At 44.1% G+C, this 21,666-nt stretch overlaps 1 protein-coding gene across 8 annotated transcripts in view; it reads left to right on the top strand.

The window, feature by feature from the left end:
- Positions 1 to 21,330, top strand: part of ZBTB46 (zinc finger and BTB domain containing 46) — a 55,789-nt gene extending 34,459 nt beyond the window's left edge. For 7 of the 8 annotated variants that reach the window (XM_068416222.1, XM_068416221.1, XM_068416218.1 and 4 more), the window contains 5 exons: positions 4,748 to 4,920; positions 6,088 to 6,139; positions 6,233 to 6,544; positions 12,138 to 12,313; positions 16,413 to 21,330. In XM_068416222.1, the coding sequence (XP_068272323.1) occupies positions 4,748 to 4,920; positions 6,088 to 6,139; positions 6,233 to 6,544; positions 12,138 to 12,313; positions 16,413 to 16,799 (1,100 nt within the window). In that variant the 3' untranslated portion in view covers positions 16,800 to 21,330. The remainder of the gene's footprint in view (positions 1 to 4,747; positions 4,921 to 6,087; positions 6,140 to 6,232; positions 6,545 to 12,137; positions 12,314 to 16,412) is intronic. The other variant, XM_068416224.1, reaches the window with a different exon arrangement.
- Positions 21,331 to 21,666: the final 336 nt, after the last annotated feature.

Here is a 21,666-nt window from a genome sequence, read left to right as displayed (position 1 = left end):
GGCAGTCGTAAATTTGGGCTAGAAATTAGAGGTGGCATAACGAGCTGAGAAGCGGAATTCAGGAGCAGGCGTGGTGTAGACCAACCAGGTTTAAAATAAAGCTTGATAGATTGAGAAAAGGGGGTAAATGATAGCTCATGGAGGGATGCGGTGACTGAGGAGGTCCTTCCAGCCTGTGTTTGAGGTCCCTGTTTTCCAGTCACAGAATCACAGAATCAGTGAGGTTGGAAGAGCCCTCTGGGATCATCGAGTCCAACCATTGCCCTGACACCACCATGTCAACTAGACCAGGGCACTAAGTGCCATGTCCAGGCTTTTCTTAAACCCCTCCAGAGATGGTGACTCCACCACCTCCCTGGGCAGCCCCTTCCAATGGCTAGTGACCCTTGCTGAGAAGAAATGCTTCCTAATGTCCAACCTGAACCTCCCCTGGCCAAGCTTGAGGCTGTGTCCTCTTGTCCTGTCGCTGGTTGCCTGGGAGAAGAGGCCGACTCCCACTTCACTACAACCTCCCTCTCACTATCATTTGAATTTCATTCAGCTAAGCTTCAGTTACCTCATTTTTATGGAAGCGAAGTGAATTGTGTAAGACAAAACCAAAACTGCTCACTTGGTCTGTAGCTCTCGTGCCAGTAGTGGATGTGGCCGTGGCCTGGTGAGAGGGTTTTTACAGACGCAGGGAGTTAAGGGACGTATTTTTCTTTCATCTTATTCAGATTCACAGGTATCAATTTATTTTAATCAGTTGAAGATGTTCTGATACAAGACTCGCTTGCTTTTAAGTGGTTGTTACTGAATACAACAGGACATCAAGTTTAATGAGAATTTTCAGTGTATAAAATGACATTAAAGCAAGTGGTAAGAAGATTCTGGAGATCTAAAAGCACAGGCTAAAGTTGGTGCTAGCTTTGTAGGTGTTTTTCACATTTTTCTTCAAAAACAATTTGAAGATGTTGAGTCATTTTAAGTCCTGGGTTATATTAAAAAAAAAAAGGGGGGGGGGAGCATTGTGGGGGAGTAGGCAGGAGCACAGTGAACAAGATTCTTTTTTTTTAAAAACCAAAACCAGCACAGTGTGTGGTGGTTTTCATCTGTCTGATTTGAGAAGGAAACACACTATTTTCAAGATTTTTAAGTGATCAGTCTCTCTCGAGTTTAAAAAAGCCTGAAGTGTATTTTTAATCTTAACTGCTATAACTAGGTTGTCTTTGTATTCTCTTACGAAGTAATACAGTAAGGAACTGACTCGAGGAGCAGCATTCATGTTTATTTTTCTTTTCTGGAGGAAAAGGCTTAATGGAGGTGGACAGATCCGAAGAGTACTTGATATATGTTTAAAATTCTGATGAGCCATTTCTTAAGGGGATGCTACTCTCCAAGTTAACTGCGTACATTACAAGCTTTAATTTTTCTTCCGCGTAGCTCATACTGTTGTAGAAGTTAATAGAGGATACCCCAAGGTTTTCGTTTTACCCCGTGTTCTTTTTTCCTAATTCATTGTATATTGTAACGATTGTGTAAGGTGTGAAATTACTTAACGTTCCGCTGATGGAAAATGAAGTCTGGGATGGGGCGGGGGGTGTTGTATCCCTATGATGTAGTCAAGCGTCAGTACAGCATTTCTAAAGGTGACCAGTTCAAACTGACTTAAAAACCAAAAGGGACGATATAAATATCTTGCCATTTGGGGAACACAGTTGCTGGATACCCTGCAGCTGAAGGGCTCTGAGAACTTGTGATGTTCGTGGTCTATGGTCAAGATTGACGTTGTCAGAAACCTAAAGAACATGCGGGCTTTGCAGAAACAAAAGTACGTGTCAGTTACTCATGGGCAACGCTGAGGTCGTCTGGGGTACTGTTAGTTATTGAACCTGCGTGGTTTGGTGGTGGGGATGTCTTTTAGATAAGACAACATAAGAGGTTCAGTTGGCCTCATCTTCATGTTTTCATGGTTTGTCTGTAAAAGCGGGTTATTTTCTGGTGTCCAGCTTCAGCGGGGCTGTTCTGCTGAGCCTCTGGGTTTAATGATGTGTGTCTTATTTCGTTTGTGATACTGAACTTTGGTAGCATTGTTCCGTACGGTTACACCACATCCACAAAAGTCTCAAAGGCTTTAGCTGAGTGTTTTTAGCTGCTTTTGCCAAGTATAATCGTGAGAATGAGAATTTTAATATTCGTTAGAAAATGAGCTGGCTAGTTTTCATCTTTGCTTTCTCATTTAAAAAAAAAGATCAGAAAACTTTCAGATTTGGGGGTGACTGACTGCCTCAGAGGGTGACTTTTCCACATTTTCAGAATAGTACATTGCAAACTTTTTTATATGTCTAAGTTTGGCTTTTCCTGTTTACCCTGTTGCAACTGAAACTGTTTATAGAAGCAATTCCTATGAAGCTCGCTGTCCAAGTGATTACATGGTACACAGAGCCCTTTTCTTTTGGGCAAACCAGCTAATACGGTATTTTTAGTTAGCGGTTCATTGGAGCCAATAATTTATACTTGCACTGGATGTTAAAGGAATACATTTTACAGAGTGGTCAACTTTCCCAAGAGGGAGTTGAAGGTGTTCAGTTTGGCATGGAATTTTTGCATGTTGTAAATGAAGCTTTAGGGGAGAAAGGGTGCAATTTTAAACTAGGTATAATAACCTTTGCCTTGCTCTTTTCCACAATAGTTTACTGTGCAGCTGTCAGAGAAAACTATATTCATGTGAATACTGCTAAACCAGTGCATCATCTTCCGTACGCAAAGTGGAGTGAAGGGAAGTCACTTCCTTTTCATTAAAATTCATTTCAATACACATTCAGGAGGGGAAAAATGTTTCTCACAGTACTAGTCAGAATGGGACAAAACATAAATTCGGGTGCTATTTGTGTTCTCATGTACAAAGTATGGGTCATTTATGTGGGTTTCTCTTCTTGTGTTACCTGCAGTCGTTGAAACCAAATAAATATTAATTATTCTTTTAAAAATCATCTTTGTACTTTGTTGCTGTACATCTTTGTGGCTCATGTTGGATGACTGAGTTTATTGTTTCTCCTTTACTCTATTCCATTGCTCGTTCATTAGCCTTAACTTTTGCTTTAAGAAGTGCAGAGTTTCTTAGGAACCTGTCTAACTCTGTAAAGGTGCTAATAAAGAATTAATCAAGCCAGACCCCACTGGCTGACCTTCACTGTATGCTAAAATACCGTTTGTTTAAGGAAGTGCAACCCGGAGCCGCCTCGAAGTTGCCGATGGTCACGGTGTGTAGCCCCAGTGTAAGGAGGGCAGTCTGAATCCGTTTGGGAAAAAAGGAGCCCATGGATGGCTAAGCAGGAATTCTGCTACAGACCCGGAGAGCTGGATTCCTGGCAACAGTTTCTAATGGGAAATACTGATGAAGTCACTTTTTCCCCATTTTTTTTCCTATCTTGAACTTAGTGGGGCTTAGAATTTTGTTGTCCTGCCTTTAAATGATGACAGCGATAGAGGAGCACCACCAGAATGAAAACTCCAAGCGTTGTTATCCCACTTGAATAGAGTTAACTTAAGTTGTGAAAGATTTCAATCTGCGATCAGAGCGGAGGAAGGTAAATCAAACATCCAGCTCGTGGCACAAAAGCAGAATTTCCTGTGATAGCTGATAAAAAAATCAGGTTTGGGATTATTCGCTTGTAGAAACCTTTGTGCGGTCTCGCTCGAATGCTTTGTTGTGACCCAGCATGTTGTATTCGGACATAGTATAAACTCTGACTAGTTATTTGTAGCTGAATTAAAGAGTGTGGTTGTTCTATGTGTAAAGGTTTCAATCAGACTCTTTTGTGTTAGAAATAAAAAAGCCTTTAGGGCACAGAGTGCTTTAAATATGTATTTGTTTACTCTTATGCCGTATTTGCTTCTAATTTCGCCTGCTTGCTCTTCAAAAACAGCAACCTGCTCAGTATGTCGTTCCGATATTCAGTCAAGGTGTTTATTATTCATTTAACAATTTGTAACGTATGCTGATCTCGATTACACAGTCTTTATTTGTACATAGATTTGTCATTGATTATCAGTGCAATTTCTGGAATATCGTTTACCATTTGGCTGTTGCTACAGCGTAGGCAAGAGGGGTTTGATGCTTCGGCGAACAAATAATGTTTTCCTTTTTAACTACAGTAAATTTTTAGAATGTAACAACTGTCAGGTATAATTGAATAGTTTTGTACAAATATTTGAACTTCTGTGCTTGCTAGCTGTAGAACGAAGGGAATACTTTTCCCCATCTTTTGTAAAGCACTTTGAGATCAAGGACTAACGGTACTATATTAAATAAAACAAGACGGGCAAATCTTGAGATGTGAAGCTTTGGCAGAAGTTTTCATCAAGTGAGTAGTAGAATAAAGTTTGTGTGTATGTTAACTTAAGGATTGAAATGTACGTGTTGGAAACGGTGCTTCTCCAAGAGGTGTCCTTCAGAAATGCCGTTGCTCTGGATAGTTGTGTTGCTCCAGGCTTCTTTCTCCCGATGGACTCTTTAGTGCCCGTGCCACGCGATAGACCTCCGCTACGTACATCGCGCACAGACGAGGCGTTTTGGGTGGGGAGGCTGGTTTTTTAAAAAAAAACAGACCAAAAAAAAAAGCCTGGCATCGCTGTCCTGCTGCCTTCCCTCCCAGGGACAGAAGATCAGCTGCGAGTGCTGGTGCGCTGCCTTTGCAAGGCCTTTTCTAACCCCACCAGCTGGTGCTCGTTCACGTGGGTGAGATTCGTTTCCTGTGTTCCCCAGGGCCTGGCACCAACTTGACTCGTTCAAGGGGCGAATGGGATGGCAAAGTGGAAGCACCATCTCCCCCGCTGCCTTCATCACACCTTGCCACTCAGAGCCCCCCTGAGATCTGCTCTTCTGGTGAAATGTCACCAGAAACCATGCTAAAAGGAGAGGTGCCTTCCTCAACCCAGGTAAGATCGTGGGGAAAAATGCAAAGAGATTTAAATGCAAAGGTGTCTGTTTAATCAAATCCTCCCCAGTTAGGAGTACTTTGAAAGACCGTAATACCTTATACTTTGATCTGTTAGCTTCCTTTTTTATTTTTTTTTTTAAATATAGGTTATTTCAAAACTAGAAGTGTGTTGAGGTCAGGGCTGGTGCTGTCCTAATTTGATCCTTTCTGCCTTTACCTCAACAGAACTCACATTCCAAAAACTGTATTTTTTTTTTTTTTTTAAGTATACATGCCCTTTTTCTTGTAAATCCCTTTGTTTGTAAAACATTACATACAAGAATATAGTAATGGCATAAAGATAGCTGAGACCCCAGCTATCCATTGCACACTTTGTTTGCATTTGGGTTTCTTGTAGCTGTCTAAATTTGGCTAGAAGCAGGCTGGCTTTCTGTATTACAGGGGTTTGACGTAAAATCCCTAGCTTTCTGTGGCATTTCTTACTCTTAATACTTTTGAATGAGGCTTTAGTCCCATTAAATGGGTGGAAATACAGATTTTCCTTTGCAGTCACCTCAGAGCAAAGTGAGCCAGTACGAACGGCTGGTAGCCAGGGTAGACCTGCCCAGGCTGCATCGTGCCTCTGCCTCATAGAGGGTTGCCATCTGCTGCACGCTGGCATATTGCAAATGCTTTATGGAAAAAAAAAAAACACACACAAAAAAATCAGCTTTTATTTATAACTTGGATCAGCAATGCCAGAGAGCATTGCATAAAGGGGACTACGCAGAAGGTGTTTGTTTTCTATGGGATTTTCTGTGTGGAAAGGAAAAGCAGCTCTGTAGGGCTAAGGGGAAATTTTCCACTCTGTTGTATCTCCTAGCCCTTTTCTACCCAGTGTTTCCTTCCCGTTGGCCTGAGTGGGAGCTACAGATGCTCAGTGAGACTGAAAACTGCATAGTAACCCAGAACCTAGACAGGCATGGTCATTACTGTCTCTAAACACCAAGTCTTGCAAAATACGGCCCAGTTAACTCAGCTGCTTCAACAGTGAAAGCTCTGAAGGCGAGTAGGGCTCCGTTAGGGACGGGGTGAAGGCAATGGGACGGTGGCAGTCTGAGCCCTGACTGCAGAGATGGGTCCTGGTAAACGCCTGCCTGAGCTGAAGTGTGCTTTTCATTTGCAGGCCGCTTATGATGGATTTTTAGCACTCTGGCAGTTTGATAACTCTGATTCAGGTAAGTAGAGAAAAAAATATTTTTTTTAATTCTCATTATTTTATGCCAGAAGACACTGATTTGTACGTGCGTGTGTGTGTGTTCCTATTTTAGATACGAGGTTCTCGAGGTGCGACGACGCGGACGTCACCACCGATGGGCTGTTCCTGCATTCAGCCCTGGCCACGAGGCTGACCTGTGGTTTCTGCAGGAGGGTTTTCCAGCGTGCTGAAGAGCTGCAGGAGCACATCCACAAGCATCCTTTCTCCATGCTTCTTCCGTTCGACTTGGTTGGCTGCTCCCAGCCCGGCCTGGCTGACGCCGTGCCTCCTGGCCAGCTCGCCCGCTTCCAGTGCTCCAGATGCCCCGCGAGCTTCACTCTGAAATCAAACATGGATCGGCACGAAAAGACCATCCACTTCAACTGTAAGAAGATGCAGTGTCCTAACTGTGCCAAGCTGTTTCGAGACAAGACAGACTTAAACCGGCATCTTATGTCTGTGCACTCGAGCGAGCGTACTTTTGTGTGTCTCTTCTGTGGCAAGGGCTTCGGTACCCAGAAGAACCTCACTAACCACGTGAAGGCCTGTTACCTGGGCTCTGCCCAGCTGGGCACCTTTGAGCTTTTGGACAGTGTAGGACAAACCGAGGATCCTGAGGATGCGTAGCTACTGTTGGGTGTATGAGACACCCCTTTTAAACTAGGAAAAGCACATTGTTCCGTTGTTCTCATGCTGCAAATAAACGTGCCACAGGTGTAATACAGTAGAGTGACTCCCCAAAGCTGCTCAGGTTGATCATGTGCTGGTCCCACGTGCTCTAGCTGCAGCCACGGTGCAATTTTTGTGTGAAGATAACTTCTGTCAGTCCATACAATGGGCACTTTGGCCATCTTATTGGTGTGATCATACTGTGTGCTTATACTGCCTTAAACTTTTTTTTATCAGTGGATCTCAAAGTGCTTTATAAAAGAAATGGTGATGTTTTCCTCGTGTTCCCTAGGAAAATCACATACCTCATCTTGTGAGCGTGTTAGCAATCGAATTAACAGTAGAATTCAGTCTTCTGAGTTGTGGTCTAGTGCTCTGTCCATTAGACAGTTGGGGCATTTCAGGGGTTTTCAGCTTGAGAGCAGGAGCTGTGAAAGCGCTGGGTTGCTCAGCCCTGGAAGCTGTTGTAAGTCTGGTTTTCTGTGTCCTTTAAAGGAAAAAAACATGCTGCTTGTTCATACGTGCAACAGGGTGTATTATTGGGGCTTGAAAGTTGTCGCAAGGCTTGTGTATTTTATTGATGCTGCGTTTGAGTACGGTTAAGACTTTTTAAAGAATATACTGGGGTGTGGTGGTGGTTTTCAGGAATTCTGTAAATTTTTCTGACTCGTTTGTTTTATATAATTAAGTTGGCCAGACTGAATGTATGTTGTTGAAACTGAGGAGAGGAGGCTCGTTACGTAGGAGATCTAATTGTAACCTAGGTTGCACACACAAAATCAATAATGGTTGTTACTGGAGAGAAGTCTTGCTGTAATTCTATTTTTTTATGTGAAATTCATTTATTTTTTAAAAAGATTAAATATTTCTGTGTCTCTTGCTATATATTTACATGCAAAAACACAGTATAAACGAAAGTAGCATAATTGAGTGCGGTGCTTTCCAGAAGCACTGTGTACAACACAACTTGTTGGCAGCTTGAGCTTCAGCCTTGCCTGTCTTGTGGGGTTGTTTTCCTTAATGTGCAAGAGAGACAGCGGAGAGAAAGCAGCTTCTGCAAACGATCTTTAGAGTTCTCCAGGAAAGTTCTTTCTCATCGTATTGTTGCATCTCAGGGAGACAAAAATGAGAAATATTTTAATTTTTTTTTTGTTTTTGTTTTACAAAGTCACGTTCATTTTTTTTGCTCTTGTTCCCATTGACATGTTTGGCATTGTGGATCACGGCTGTCTGTGAATGGGTATAGTTCATAGTCTGTCAGCTTCCCTCGTTACGATGTCAGTTTAATTGCCTTGTAATTTACTCTGCGCTTAAACAAACAGCAAGTGAGGAAGGAGAAAGCTGAGCCAGAAGAGAAAGTTGTGACCAAAATGAGTCTTATCTGGAAATTTGGGAGCAGCGTGGTAGGATTTGTCTGAATCAGAAAAGATGTCAGGAAAAATAATTTCAGCGCATTTTAAAAGGCTTCGTTCACGTGATAATAGCTAATGACACTTCATGTTTGTTCATTTTGCTCATAGTTGAGAATTTAATTCAACGTGGAACTATTTTTCTATAGTCAGGTTAACTAATTCTCTCTAACAGAGGTTTAAGTGGTATTTTACTTGGCCTGTACATCTGGGTGCTTGCTGACTTCAGCACTGAGAATTTCCAGTGTTGCCCTTCAGGATCAGGACTAGGGTTTGTTTGAATGTGTGAACCATAGGGTGTCACGCAGCAGAGGCTTACGGAGTTTCTTTGTAAAAGCAGGATTTTCCTGTTAGAAAACAGCATGGGAAGATGATAGGAATTGTAATTTTGACAGTTAAATTGCATCTTGGTATTTATAACGTTAAATATAATGCGGATTAAGGGCACAAGAATTGCCTTCAAGTTTGTGAATTCTTCATAATAAGCAAATGAGTGTAGGATTTCAGGGATTATTGACTACGTATTGGTTTACAGTTAATACAAACCAGCTCTGCCGGGCAGTAAATCCCTGGGGCTTTCCCTTCTCTCAAGTCAGGGCTGTAGGAGCCTGTTTCACTTAACAGTCTCAGTGAGATCAGTCAAGTTACTTGAGATGACAATACCAAAGGCTTTTTTCCAAGCATTATTTTGTTGGTTTTAAAAACACACACCTTCTGTAAATCTTTCAGGGAACTGAAGTACCTACATTTTTTACTATGGCACTGTTTTGTTTTACATTCTCCCCTTCTTGGTGCTATTCTCCCTATGGTTGTGCCCAGTAGCTCGTTACCTGTGGTGCTGCTGTTAATGGTCGTGATGATTGTGTCAGAGATTATTTCTTAGGACCTTAATGCTGCTATACTTAAGCTCTATAAAATATTGTCATTTAGACAAAAGATTATACCTGTACCAAAGTTGGTATGTTGTTCACTAAATATATGTACTCGTGGGTGCATCTATTTAACAGTACTGTGAAAATGTTACCTCTGCAATGCAGTTATTTTTCTAACAATGTTATTTTTCAGGTGTTTACTTTTGTAGATACAAGAACTAAATATGTGGCTATTTGGTGGAAAAAAATAGTTTTCAATAAAACTAGAGCTGCAAAAAGTGTCCTCTGACTATTTTTAAATGTAAGCGTGCTAGGAGATGAAAATGTTATTGAGTGATTTAAGCTGAATACAGGCAATATGAAGTGTGAGGGATCTTAAAAACAGAAAGTGTTATGGATGTGATGTTGGAAATACATTTATGTGTTGAGAACACTTGGCTATCAGTGTATGAAGGTGGCGTGCCGATGGTGCGGGTTGTGCACCAAAGGGCTGGAGGTGCCTTTCCAGCCCCTGCAGTGGCTCAGCCCTACAGCGAAGGGACAGGAGAGGAGGCAGCTGGTCATCTGGGAAATGTCAGGATCAGGCACAGTCTGGTGGTGTAGGAAAGGAGGGATTTTGTGGTGTTCTCTTCTGTAAAGCACTTTTGCTTCGTAATCTTGGGCTCTGGTTGCTGGGAGGATCTACGTGTCAGTTTTTCTCCAAGGTGGTTAACGACTTGCTGAGCAGCTCGTCCTGCTGGCTGTGGTCTGCAAACATAGTGTTCGTGGTGGTTAGCACTGGACGTGGCCTTGGGCTGGAGGAGCGAGGGTTACGTGTCCCCGCTTGACTTCCCTTGATCAGCTTAGAGCTTGCTTACCTTGTCTAGACTCCATAGTAATAGGTTTATAGTGATCCCGGGGAATATACGCGTTTGCGCGGCCCATCGCTAATGCTCGAGCAGTTACAAGATTAAACCAGAAACGTATTCATCATAAATAGCTTTGTATCATAAAATTGATACTTGCTTAAGACTTTCCTGTGGAAAAAAGTGGGCTCCTTGCCTCTGCTTGTGTAGACAGGGGGTGTCACATCCAAAGGAGAAGGTGGTAAAGCAAAAAATACTTTTCCTGGAATATTAAAGACTTTTCATAGTCTAGTTGTTTCCAAAAAACTCTTGTAAATCAGAAGCGAGGCACGGGACAGGAGAAGGGCTGCCCAGCCCTGTTGTCAGGTTTTCAACATGAGCTTGCACAGGGCTGTGGGCATCAGGCCGTGGGGAAGCGTCTGCTCCAGGAGGTTCCCGAGCAGGGCAGGTGCGTGGTCACTTCAAACCAGCCCTTCAGGACTCTGCTCGCAGCGAGTAATCCTTACTGACGGGGGAATAAAATATTCTCTAGCGTTCACTCCCCCTGTCGTCACTGACAGCTTTACAAACGTGCTGAAAAAAACCCCACCAAGCCACCAAAAAAAAATACCAGCTGTAGGCTGGACTCAGCAGTGGCTGAGCAGCCAAAGCAGCAAGTTGGGAGCACGAGAAAAGAATATGAGACTATCAGATCCAATTCAAACTGCTGATCAAAGGGAGGATTTTTTCCTCAAAGTTCCCGGTGTGGAGGCTGTGTTTAATCCCAAATAGTCAAAACAAATGCAAAGACAAATTTTATATAATGGCAACTTTTAAGGTCTTGAGCCTTTTACTCTGCATTAGAACAATAAAAAACTACTTAGAAAAGTATTCTAAGATGAACTTGTCCTGAAACATTTCTTTCCTGACTACGAAGGGTGGTGTTACCCTGTTTAAAATGTCTCTTTATAGCATCATGTAGTTTGTACTTTTACGTAAGGTAGTTACTTTTCACGTTGTTTTATCTGTATTGCAAATATGAGGCAAAGTAAACTTTAAAAAAAGAACATTAACAGTTAATTTGGACATAATAAATGACACCGAGTACTGACTTTCTTAAAAAAGGCCATTTTTAAGTGTAACTCCCAGGGCATTATGTGGGGTGTGCGTTCAGCTAGTAGGGCATTTGTAGGAGACAACATTTCAATGAGCATCTAAAAGTATTGCAGAGTACTCGGTGTGTTAGAAGCTGTGTGGCAGGTCTGGTATTTCTCGATTCCCTCAGCTCTCCTCCACAGCCTGTTTTCATTTACCAAAAGCCATTTACATACACGATAGCGTACTTAAGGTGATTAATTAGAACTTGCTTTCTTTTTTTTCCCCCCTCGTTGTTATGTAAACAATATATTGCTTTGAGAAATGACAATAATTAGGAGGAAAGTGGGTGAAAATTAACATGCTAATGGAAAGCAATAGAATTATTAGAAGGTGGAGATTTAAAATCATACCCACGTGGACGGTTGCTTCCAAGTCTGTCGTGGGTGGGTGTCTTCAGGGAGCAGCAAATACTGTTTTCACCTGCTGCATTTTGCATCTTGCACTTGGACTTTGGAGGAGGAGATGCCGCAGCGGTAGCACTGGTTGAGAGCTGGGTAGTGCAGAGTGTGGTGGTTGTAACTGCCCTGTTTCTTCTGGGTGATCCTGGGTCTCTGCACCCTCGCTGAAGTGCTCCTGGGGCGCGGGATGACGTTCTTGCATCGCCCCATAAATACAACTAAAGCGCGTGGCACTGTCGGGGTGTTACATTTGTGGTCTTCTGTTCACAGCTAGCTACTCCTTTCACAAATAATCATGTTAGAATTGTAGATGCTGATATTTAGGATATTCCATTGTAGTAAATCAGAACTATAGTAGATTGTCAACCCTCTTTAGTTGCTCTTTAACGAGCATTAGGCAACATGCGTTACAGACTCGCTAAATGTTTGTGTGCTGGCTTGTCCGAAAGCTGCTCTGATGAAGGTACTTGAAGCTCTTAGCCTTAATAATGTCAGTGCAATAATATAGTAGAAGGATTTAAAAAAATTGTCATGGTTAAGAGGTGAAAGTGTGATTTCACAGTGAACTAATTTAACTAGTAAACGAGAAGACTGATGCTTTTGAGACATTCTGAAAGTCACCTGCGTGTCTTTCTTGCTCTTTTACAGTCAACGAGTTCACAGTCATCAGGAAGAAGTTCAAGTGCCCGTACTGCAGCTTTTCAGCCATGCATCAGTGCATCCTGAAGAGACACATGCGATCCCACACGGGAGAGAGACCTTATCCCTGCGAGATCTGCGGGAAGAAGTTCACGCGCCGGGAGCACATGAAGCGGCACACCTTGGTAAGGTGTTTGTTCAGTTAAAGATACCAGGAGCTTCGTCTCCTTTAGCTCTGTATTTTGTTTTCTCCTCTGAAGGCTTCCCCAGTATCTTTTTTTTTTTTTCCCCACCTTTCAAAGGTTTTTAAGCCAAACTTTGCTTTTTTTTCAGGGGACAATTAATTTTCCATCTTAAAGCGGTTTCTCAAAGCTTGGTGTAGAGGTGATATTGTGGAAGAGCAAATAGTTTCTATGTAATTATTTCAGTAACAAGCTCTGCTGCCCCTCTAATTAAGCTCATAGAGAAAACTTGTATTTCTTTTTAAATACTGCGGATGGTAGCTGTGAGGGTCTAATACAGTGAGATATTAAAAAAAAAATCACAAGAGTGTCGACAGTTTTAGTGACTAAGAATTGATACGTTGAAGTCATTTAAATAACTTTTTCCATATTTATATTATCTATTAAATGTTGAATGTAAAGAATATCTTACTGCAGGAGGCGTGCTTAGAGTAATTATGTTTTCCTGGTTGTAATTCTCAAAAAGCCACAAAGAACTTTTAATTCCCTCATCCCAGCCCTGCAAGTGACTGCATCCAAAGGCAGTTTAATAGCAGTGATGCAGCTTGGCTTGAGTGTAACAAAATGTGCAGTCCCTTTCCTTGCTCTATAAATTTCTGTGCTAATGAGAAGCAGCAGATCTTTACATGCTGTGGGGACGGCAGGAAGATGCGTTATACCCTCCAGGAGTGAAACTGAGGTGATGTGCAAATTAATTTTAGTTCTCAGTTTTTTGCTGCTGAAATCATTCTAGGTGGGTGACTTGGGGTCTGACCTCCGAGGAACGGCTGAGGGAGCTGGGGGTGTTTAGCCTGGAGAAGAGGATGCTCAGAGGTGACCTTAGTGCAGTCTACAACTACCTGAAGGGAGGTTGTAGCGCAGTGGGAGTCGGCCTCTTCTCCCAGGCAACCAGCGACAGGACAAGAGGACACAGCCTCAAGCTTCACCAGGGGAGGTTCAGGTTGGACATTTAGGAAGCATTTCTTCTCAGCAAGGGTCATTAGCCATTGGAAGGGGCTGCCCAGGGAGGTGGTGGAGTCACCATCTCTGGAGGGGTTTAAGAAAAGCCTGGACATGGCACTTAGTGCCCTGGTCTAGTTGCCATGGTGGTGTCAGGGCAATGGTTGGACTCGATGATCCCAGAGGGCTCTTCCAACCTCATTGATTCTGTGATTCTATTCTGTGATTCTGTCTCAAGTTCAAGTTCTGTTACACACCCAGGGAGATGAAATCAGCTGTTTGTGAGCACAGACGGGAGAGGATATGTGTCTGTCTGAAGCTCTGTATGACTTCTTTTATGTCAGGAGTGAAGCTGGTTTAGAAAATACCAGCTGGATTGCAAATCCTTAGTGCCAGTTCCCGACAAAAGTGCAGCCCTGACAATACTGATTTATTTTCCTTTCCAAAGAGCTGTGAACGTCTCAGAGGTGTCTTGGAATGGCTGCGCTGAAGAAAAAAGGACAGCGATTCGGAGGGGGTTTTGGTACTGTTGTAAGGCCCCAGAAAATTTCCATTTTCCTTATTTATCTGAAGCTTCTTTTGAAATGAAGCTACGAAAAGGGGTATTTTATATGGGAGCAGCACCGTGATCTTCGTTTACAAAAGCAGCCGTGTGGGCTGGAGGGCTCGTGGCAGGATTGAACTGCTGGGTCCGGGCGCTTTGCTTGGCTTGTCATCTTATTTCTGGTGCGTCTGATGTTCTGGGGCTTAATCGTGAGCTCTCGGGTAGATCTGTGAAGATGAATGATGGTGTGCGTCAAAAATACGTGTTATAAAAATAACGTGTAGGAAAGGGAAGTAGGTTTGACACACCAAAACCCTTGTTTCTCTCAGTTCCTCAATTGATAACCCGAAGACAAAAGGGACTATTCTAGTTTAACTCAGATTAAAAAGCATGATTTTATAGTCTTATATAAAATTTAAATTGAATAGAAATGCTTCTTTTCTTCAAATTGGAATATTAAAGTAAAAACAAGATTTTCTCTGGAAAATCTTTGCATCTCAAGTGATACTTCTGTGTGGTGGCAGGATAAATTTAATGGGAGAGAGTGGTTTTGTTTGTGCGCTGAGCTGCTATTTCACACAGAATCAATCAGGTTGGAAGAGCCCTCTGGGATCATCGAGTCCAACCATTGTCAACTAGACCTTTTTTTATTATTATTTTTAATTTTTTTTTTTTAAATCCGCAGTGAACTCAGTTATTACTGCAGGAAATTTAGGATGTTGTCAGCACGTTTGCCCCCCTCTCCCTTGGAATATCGGTATTTAGTCAGTTCAAACGTGGTCTTTCTCATGTTAAATACTTACTAATTTGGCAAGAAGGGAAATAGGATTAATTTCTGCTCAGTAATAGGGTTCACTTAGAATACGCTGACTAAACTGTCGGTGTTGGGGAAGAGGGAGGAGGATGATCAGGTGTTTAACAGTTCAGTTGTGTGTTGGTTTAGTACCTGTTCAATAATTTCTTCTTTTGTGTGGCTCCTTCAGCCCTTATTCTCCACCCTTGACCGCTTCCATGATCCTATTTAGCTTCTGATGCTTGAAAATCATTCTTCTAAGTTAAAAAATGAGTGATGCCCATTGAGCCTGTTAGATGACTTTGACCAGCCCTGTCCAGCTGCTTTTAAAAAAGCTGACACGTAGTTAAAAAAAAAATACAATGACTGTGCTTGATGCAGTTGAAGAATACAGGGACCAGCTCAGAGCGAGGAGAACCTGAAGCCAACATCAGAAGAGCTCGCAGGCTTTGAACGCGGGCGGGAGCGGCGCAGCGCAAAGCCTGAGCGAATGTCCTGCGGTAGCGAGGGCCGAGGGGGTGAGAGGGGTCAATTTGTCCTCTTCCCAAATACCTTTAGCTCGGCGGGGTGTTGTGGACGAGCAGCGAGCGCAGGGTGATGGGGAATGTGGTTGTGAGAGCAGGTGATCCCGCGCTGGGGCAGGAGCGGGGAACTGGCCTCGCCAGGCAGCTGATTTAAAATAAAAGGAAGGGCTTTTCCACACAAGGGATGTTTAACCAGCAAAACCTTTCCTGCAGGCGTTGTAAGCGTGAAAAGAAATTTAAATGAGCTCAAAAAAGGATTAGCACCAGCGATACATGCGCAGAGGCGCTGGTAGCTGGTGGTCTGCACGAAGGGGCTTGCTGAGGACGACCCCAAATCACCAACCACAGAACAGAGTAGTACAAGGTGGATCCTCCTCTGCTCCTACACCGCTTCCCTAAGCGTCTCCTGCTGATCAGTGCCAGCAGCAGGGCCCTGGCCAAGGCCAGCTCCTGGGCTGTCACAGTGTGGCATTAATATATATTAAAAAAAAGGAATATATATATATATAAAAAAAGAAAATAAATATACATATATTATATATTAGTCAGCCCTGAAGTAGTCAGGCAGTCGGACTAGATGATTGTTGTAGGTCCCTTCCAGCTTCACAATTCTACATATAAATAAAATGAATATATATATATGTGTATTTTATATATATATATATATATATAAATGAAAGTACCTGATGAGGCTCCTCGTGGTGGAATTCAGGAGTTCTCGCTGCATGGGTTGGCTGTTTCCTTTGAGAGAGAAGCAGGTGAACGTTTTGAGCAGAATCACAGAATCAGTCAGGTTGGAAGAGCCCTCTGGGCTCATCGAGTCCAACCATTGTCCTGACACCACCATGGCAACTAGACCAGGGCACTAAGTGCCATGTCCAGTCTTTTCTTAAACCCCTCCAGAGATGGTGACTCCACCACCTCCCTGGGCAGCCCCTTCCAATGGCTAATGACCCTTGCTGAGAAGAAATGCTTCCTTATGTCCAACCTGAACCTCCCCAAAGGGAAGGATTTTCCATTGTATGACAAATCTCAAAAGGATTTTCCATTGTATGACACCATGACAGGGTTGAGATAACTGTGGTGGGTTTGAGTTCACGCAGAAAGCCCGTGACAATCTCAGACTGCCATCGTGGGCTGCAGTGGCTTTGCCTTCGCAGAAGGACAGGGAGCGTGTCCTTCCCTGCGGCTCCCAGTCCGTCTCCGTTGGCATTAACGTTTCTGACCGTTCTCCTTTTCCAGGTCCACAGCAAAGATAAAAAATACGTCTGCAAAGTGTGCAACCGAGTGTTCATGTCCGCGGCCAGCGTGGGGATAAAGCACGGCTCGCGCCGCCACGGAGTGTGCGCCGACTGCTCCGGGCGAGGCATGGCTGGTCACCTGGACCACAACGGTGGGGAAGGGTCTCCGGACGAGTGCTACCCCGGGGAAGGGCAGTACATGGAAGACCCAGATGACATCAAAGTGGAAGGAGACGAGGAGATGGGAGACGACGACGACATCAAGTGGAAGGATGACGTGGGAATGTCACAAGATGATGTGATTTTAGATGATGACAAAGACGTCGACTCTCCGCAGGAGCAGGACAACTCTGGGGAGAACGACAAGGATTTTACCTGGATTTCTTAGGGATTTGTTTTGTTTTGTTTTGTTTCGCTCTGTTGTTTGTAGGGGGAGGGAGGGTGCGGGAGGAAGGAGTATGTTGGAAAAACTAAGTAGCCTTGTGGTTGTCCATGTGTGCAAAATAACTCTTGTGTTTTCTAAACAAGTCCTTCTCTGTTCCACTCAGATACTGTCTTAGCAGCGTCGCTTCCAGCGACACGACTGACTTCGCCTTCCCCCTTCCCCCTTCGTGAACAGCCCCGACCACGGCCGCCGCTCCGGCCGAGCCAGCCAGGTTGCATGCAAGTGAGGTAGAGAGCTGGGTGAAGCATGAGTCCTCCTACCCTTCCCACCCTGAACCCCACACTGCGGAGATTTGTGTGTCCGAAGCAGGTTTTTTTTTTTGTGGTGGTTGTTTTTTTTAACACTTTGTGTGCTAAAATCCCAGCAGCGGGGGAATTACAAGCCGATGTCGTGGAAGCAAATTGATGTGTGTCTTGGAGGGCTTCCCTTGGTGATACAGGCTTTTTGCAAAGTTATTTAAAGAGAGTTTTTATTACTTTTTGTGGAGCCAAATAGATCAAAAGGCAAGTCAGATTACAGCCTTACAATCCGTGTCTTAGATTCTTAGCTTCCAAAAGAGTCACCATCAAAGAAAGATCATGATGCCTCTTGGACCTACTGGCGTCTTACCCATGTCCCGTCTTCCAGCCTTGGTTATCTGCGGTCGCTGCAATGCGTGTTGGTGCTTCCAGAAGCACCCTTTGCTCTGAAGGACACGGGCAATTCTCTACCTGTCATTCTTCTCTGCAGTTATCTTCACTTTTCTCCCTTTGCTCAGCTGCCTTTTCCGTAAATATATGCAAACCGTAGCAAAGACGAGGCATTTGGCAAAGTGCAGGATGAAGTGGGAAAGGCGAGAAGCTGAGGTGAGGAGATCCTGGCTGGGTGGAAACCTTGCTGCTCCTGTCCCGGAGGCTTTGGTGGGGCCAGGATTTCACCTGGGTACATCGTTCTTCCTTGCCAATCTAAAAATTTCCAGGCGTAACACCTGCTTAATTCATGACGAGCGCCTTCAGCTTTAGCTGCACTGGTTCCATGTAAATTTTCAAACCTTTTTATTTAAATAAGAACCAGGTTCCTCTCCCAGCATCTCCTAACAGACTCTGTGGGGCTGCTCCAGGTAGTTGGATTCTCCTTGTTTGTATCGGCCGCTGTTGCCGCCTTCCAGCTACACCTAAATGACAACAGCAACACAACGCGTTGGAAGTGTCTTGCTCCTGAGGAGAAGCTTGGTTTACCCTTCACCTCTTTGCTTCTGGTGCTTTTTTAAATGGAAAAAAAAAAAAAAAAGCTGAAGACCTCACTCTTTCGTTGCCATGGAGCAATTTTATACAATGTCTGACGATGGTGTCTTGAAAAGAAAACTCCTTCCCAGAAAGCCAAACGCCTCAAGGTGCTATTTTCCCCCATGGTGGGACAGGGCGAGCCCGGCGGGGTGTGGAGCAGGTCTGGTGGTCCATGACGAAGAGCGTGGTTCCACCCAGCAAAGGAAAATAAAAAGTATGTTGTACAATAAATCCCAGTGAAGCAAATAATCTCGAAGGATTGAAGCCACGTGGTGGTAGGGTTGGGTGGGAGCCTCTCTGCTCCTCGGTTCCCATCTCTGCTCCTCGGTTCCTTGCGGGCGTTCGCCCCTTCTCTCCGCGTGTGTCACCCCGGGTCCCACTGGTGGCCGCCGTCCCTGGGAGCCCCCGGCAGCTCCCAGGCTCCTGCTCTGTCGGTCAGTGATTTGCAAACGTGGGTTTTCCCTAAAATCCCCCGTTTGGCTCCGTGGGGCCACGCGGGCACCGTCTGCTGCTGCTGCTGCTCGGTGGGATTGAAGGAGTTGGGTGGGACTTGGATAACCCTCTTTAAATACCTAAACAGAGCGGTCGGGTCGCGCAGAAACAGTTTTATTAAACTGCAAAAATCTAATTTTGCATTTTAGCTGCTTGCAAAGCCCTCCTGCTGCCTTCACAAAGGCATAAACAAACCCAGCAGCGTACGGTGGGACCTTCCTGTGCGTTTTCCCCAGCGGCTGGGGGGGTCCCGGGGCGAGGTGGCTGCTCTGTCCCCCTGCCTGGCCCCTTGGAGCGCGGGCTCTGTATTTATTGTCATTTATCCTGTAAATATGGAGGGGGGTAGGGGGTGTCTGAGGCCCTGAACTTGCAGCCTCCCCTGTTACATGTAGACAAATACATACAGTACTTCAAAGATAACCTGTAGCTTTGCTTTTTATATGTAAAAATCTATTTTAAAAAAAAATTTTAAACCCCAAACCGTTCAAAACCCCTCGGTTTCTGTGACATTCCATCTCGCCCCTCTGCTCCGCTGCCCGTGTGTGCATCCCCCGTCGGACCTTCTGAGGAGGAGCAGATGGTGGTCCAAGTCCTCCTCTTCCTCGCTCCATCCCCACCCTCGTGTGACTCGATTTCTGTAATGAGTTATGGGGTGCTGAGCTTTAATTCGCAGGAAATATTTTATAATTTCTTTTTTTTTTCCTTTTCTTTCCTTTTTTTTTCCAATGGGGGGGCAGTAAAGCCAGGTGGCTTTTAGGGGCACTCCCTCAAAGTGCCACTTTGCAGCTCTTCGAGCCGAGTATGCAAAAAATAAATCAAAAAAAAGGAGAGAAAAACAGAAAATCCACGTAAAAGCTGACTTTTACGATGTTACCGTTATCATCTAGCACATGCTTCTAGCTTACTAACACACACTATATACAAATAAAATCCTTCTAACACCTGACATATATTTTAAGTGCTTTGTTTGAGGGAGGGGCACAGGTTTGGAAACGCAGGAACGAGCCTTTGAACTCCGGTGCTCCGGCGAGCGCTTGGGTTCAAAAAAAGGAATTTCGGGCTTTTTTTTTTTTTTTTCTTTTTTAAATGCTGAAACTTTATAGCATTTAATCAGTCGCCACGTGTGAGCGGAGCTCTTGGCCCCGCTGCCTATGCAAACTCCTGCTCTGTGAGATGCAAACACCAACCCCCTCGTCCTGCCTGGTCTGCGAGTCACCTCTAGTGTCTGCTCTTTGTATTTCCCTTCAGGGCTTTGTATACTTCACTGAGGTTCCCTTTTTTTAATTTTTTCTAAATATATATATATATGTGTGTGTGTGTGTATATATATACAGATTTAGTTAAAAAAAAATAACTCCCTTATAGGTAAAAAATTGATACACTTGGTCTCAATAACTTGCGACTAATTTTTTTGAGGCGTTCGTACATCCCTGTAAATGTCCCTCCGTGAATTTCTTTATTATCCTCATTTTTTTTTTAAATATGAAGGTGTGCCAGGAGCACAAAGAGCATTTCAAGCCATGCTCTGTGCCCGTCTCACCCAGAACGGGGTGCGAACAGCGTCGTCCTGCCCTCACCCTCTGGAAGACGTCCCCGAGGAGCACCCCGAGTCCTGCCCGAGGGGGCCGGGGGCTGCTGCTGCCCTCGAGAACGTCCTTAACGCGACAGCGAGGTCCTGGCGTGGCCGTGGGTCAAGGTGGTGTTTCCAAAAATTCTATTTAAAAATCATAAATTACCCATTTTTGTATGTTTTAAGGTCACCCTCAAGCCTCGCAGCTACGGCGTGACTCTGCGGGGGGGGGTGAGAGGGGGCTGCGGCTCACGGAGGGCTGCACTGACTGTCCTGTTCCTTTTTATTAATCAAAAATTAATGGTTTGGACTCCAAAAGGAAGATTTTTTGTACAAAAGGAAACCCGCTCTAGCATCAGGTCCCGTGTGATTCCTCCTCTCCGCTCATGCCTTTAACTCCTCCGCTTTTCCAAAGCGAAACCCGCGTCGTGGTGGGGTTTGGGATCGACGACCCGGCTGGGGGGCTCGGGGTGTCCCACTGAGCCCCCCCGTTTGCACGTCGCTCTTTAGGAAAGAAACTCCATGAAAATACTGCAAAAACTGGAATTTTTTGCAATATTAGGAAAGATAACCTTATTTTCGCTCATTCTGTGACATGTGCAACTCCTACGAAAGCCATACTTCATGGTTCTTTTTATTTTTTTAGATTATTGTGTTTTGAATTTCTGCCTTTTTTTTCTTTCAGTTCCGCATAGTAAGAGTGCTGTGTGTATGCTTTCATATATATATTTATTTTTCAACGTGCTTTAAACCTGTCTACAAAAATAAAGCTAAACAAAAAAGGACAGTGTTTGAAGATTGTTGATTATATTTTTTTTTTTGCTGGGAATATTCTATATTATACTGACTTTATATTAATTATTATAAACCTGTGTTTGTATTGAAGACGTGTTTTAATATTTTGGGGGAGGTTGAGGAGATTTTAGTACCCAGAAGTCGGTGGGAGAACATGGCTGTGTTGTACTGATTTTCTGTAAATGTAGTTCGGGTAAATAGGAGCTTTATTTTCTAGTCGATCTCCCGGTTTCTCGTCGGCCCGGGCACGCCGGACGCGTGCCTCTTGGTTAGTCCTTACTTTGTGATGGGATTTAGCTTAGACAGACATGCAAAAATCAATCAGTTTCAATAAATTGGGAAATTGCTGCTATGGTTTTGTCTTGGTGGTTGTTTTTTATTGTAAAAACTTAAATATATTATTATTTTTTCTCTTTATCTTGCACGTAGGGATTAGGTTGTAGGCCGGGGCCTGCTCCCCACGCTCAGCCCCAGCCTGGGGGTGACGCTGCCTTGGCCTTTCCCATCCCAAACAGGCGCCTCATTCCCCCCCACCCCAGTGTCTCAGCCCTATTTTTAGGGCTTTATTTGAAATTAAATTAATCCCTTTGGCAGAGCTCCTGGGGCGATGCCGTCTCAGGGGGGTGTGGGTGACAGCACAGGGGCCGGGGCTGCCCACCCCGCAGCACAGAGCCCCTCTCGAAAGGAA

The sequence above is a fragment of the Nyctibius grandis genome, chromosome 19, assembly GCF_013368605.1.
Source record: "Nyctibius grandis isolate bNycGra1 chromosome 19, bNycGra1.pri, whole genome shotgun sequence".
Lineage (NCBI taxonomy): Eukaryota > Metazoa > Chordata > Aves > Nyctibiiformes > Nyctibiidae > Nyctibius > Nyctibius grandis.
Note: the sequence above shows the minus strand (reverse complement) of the source record. Positions and strands in the feature narration are given on the sequence as shown.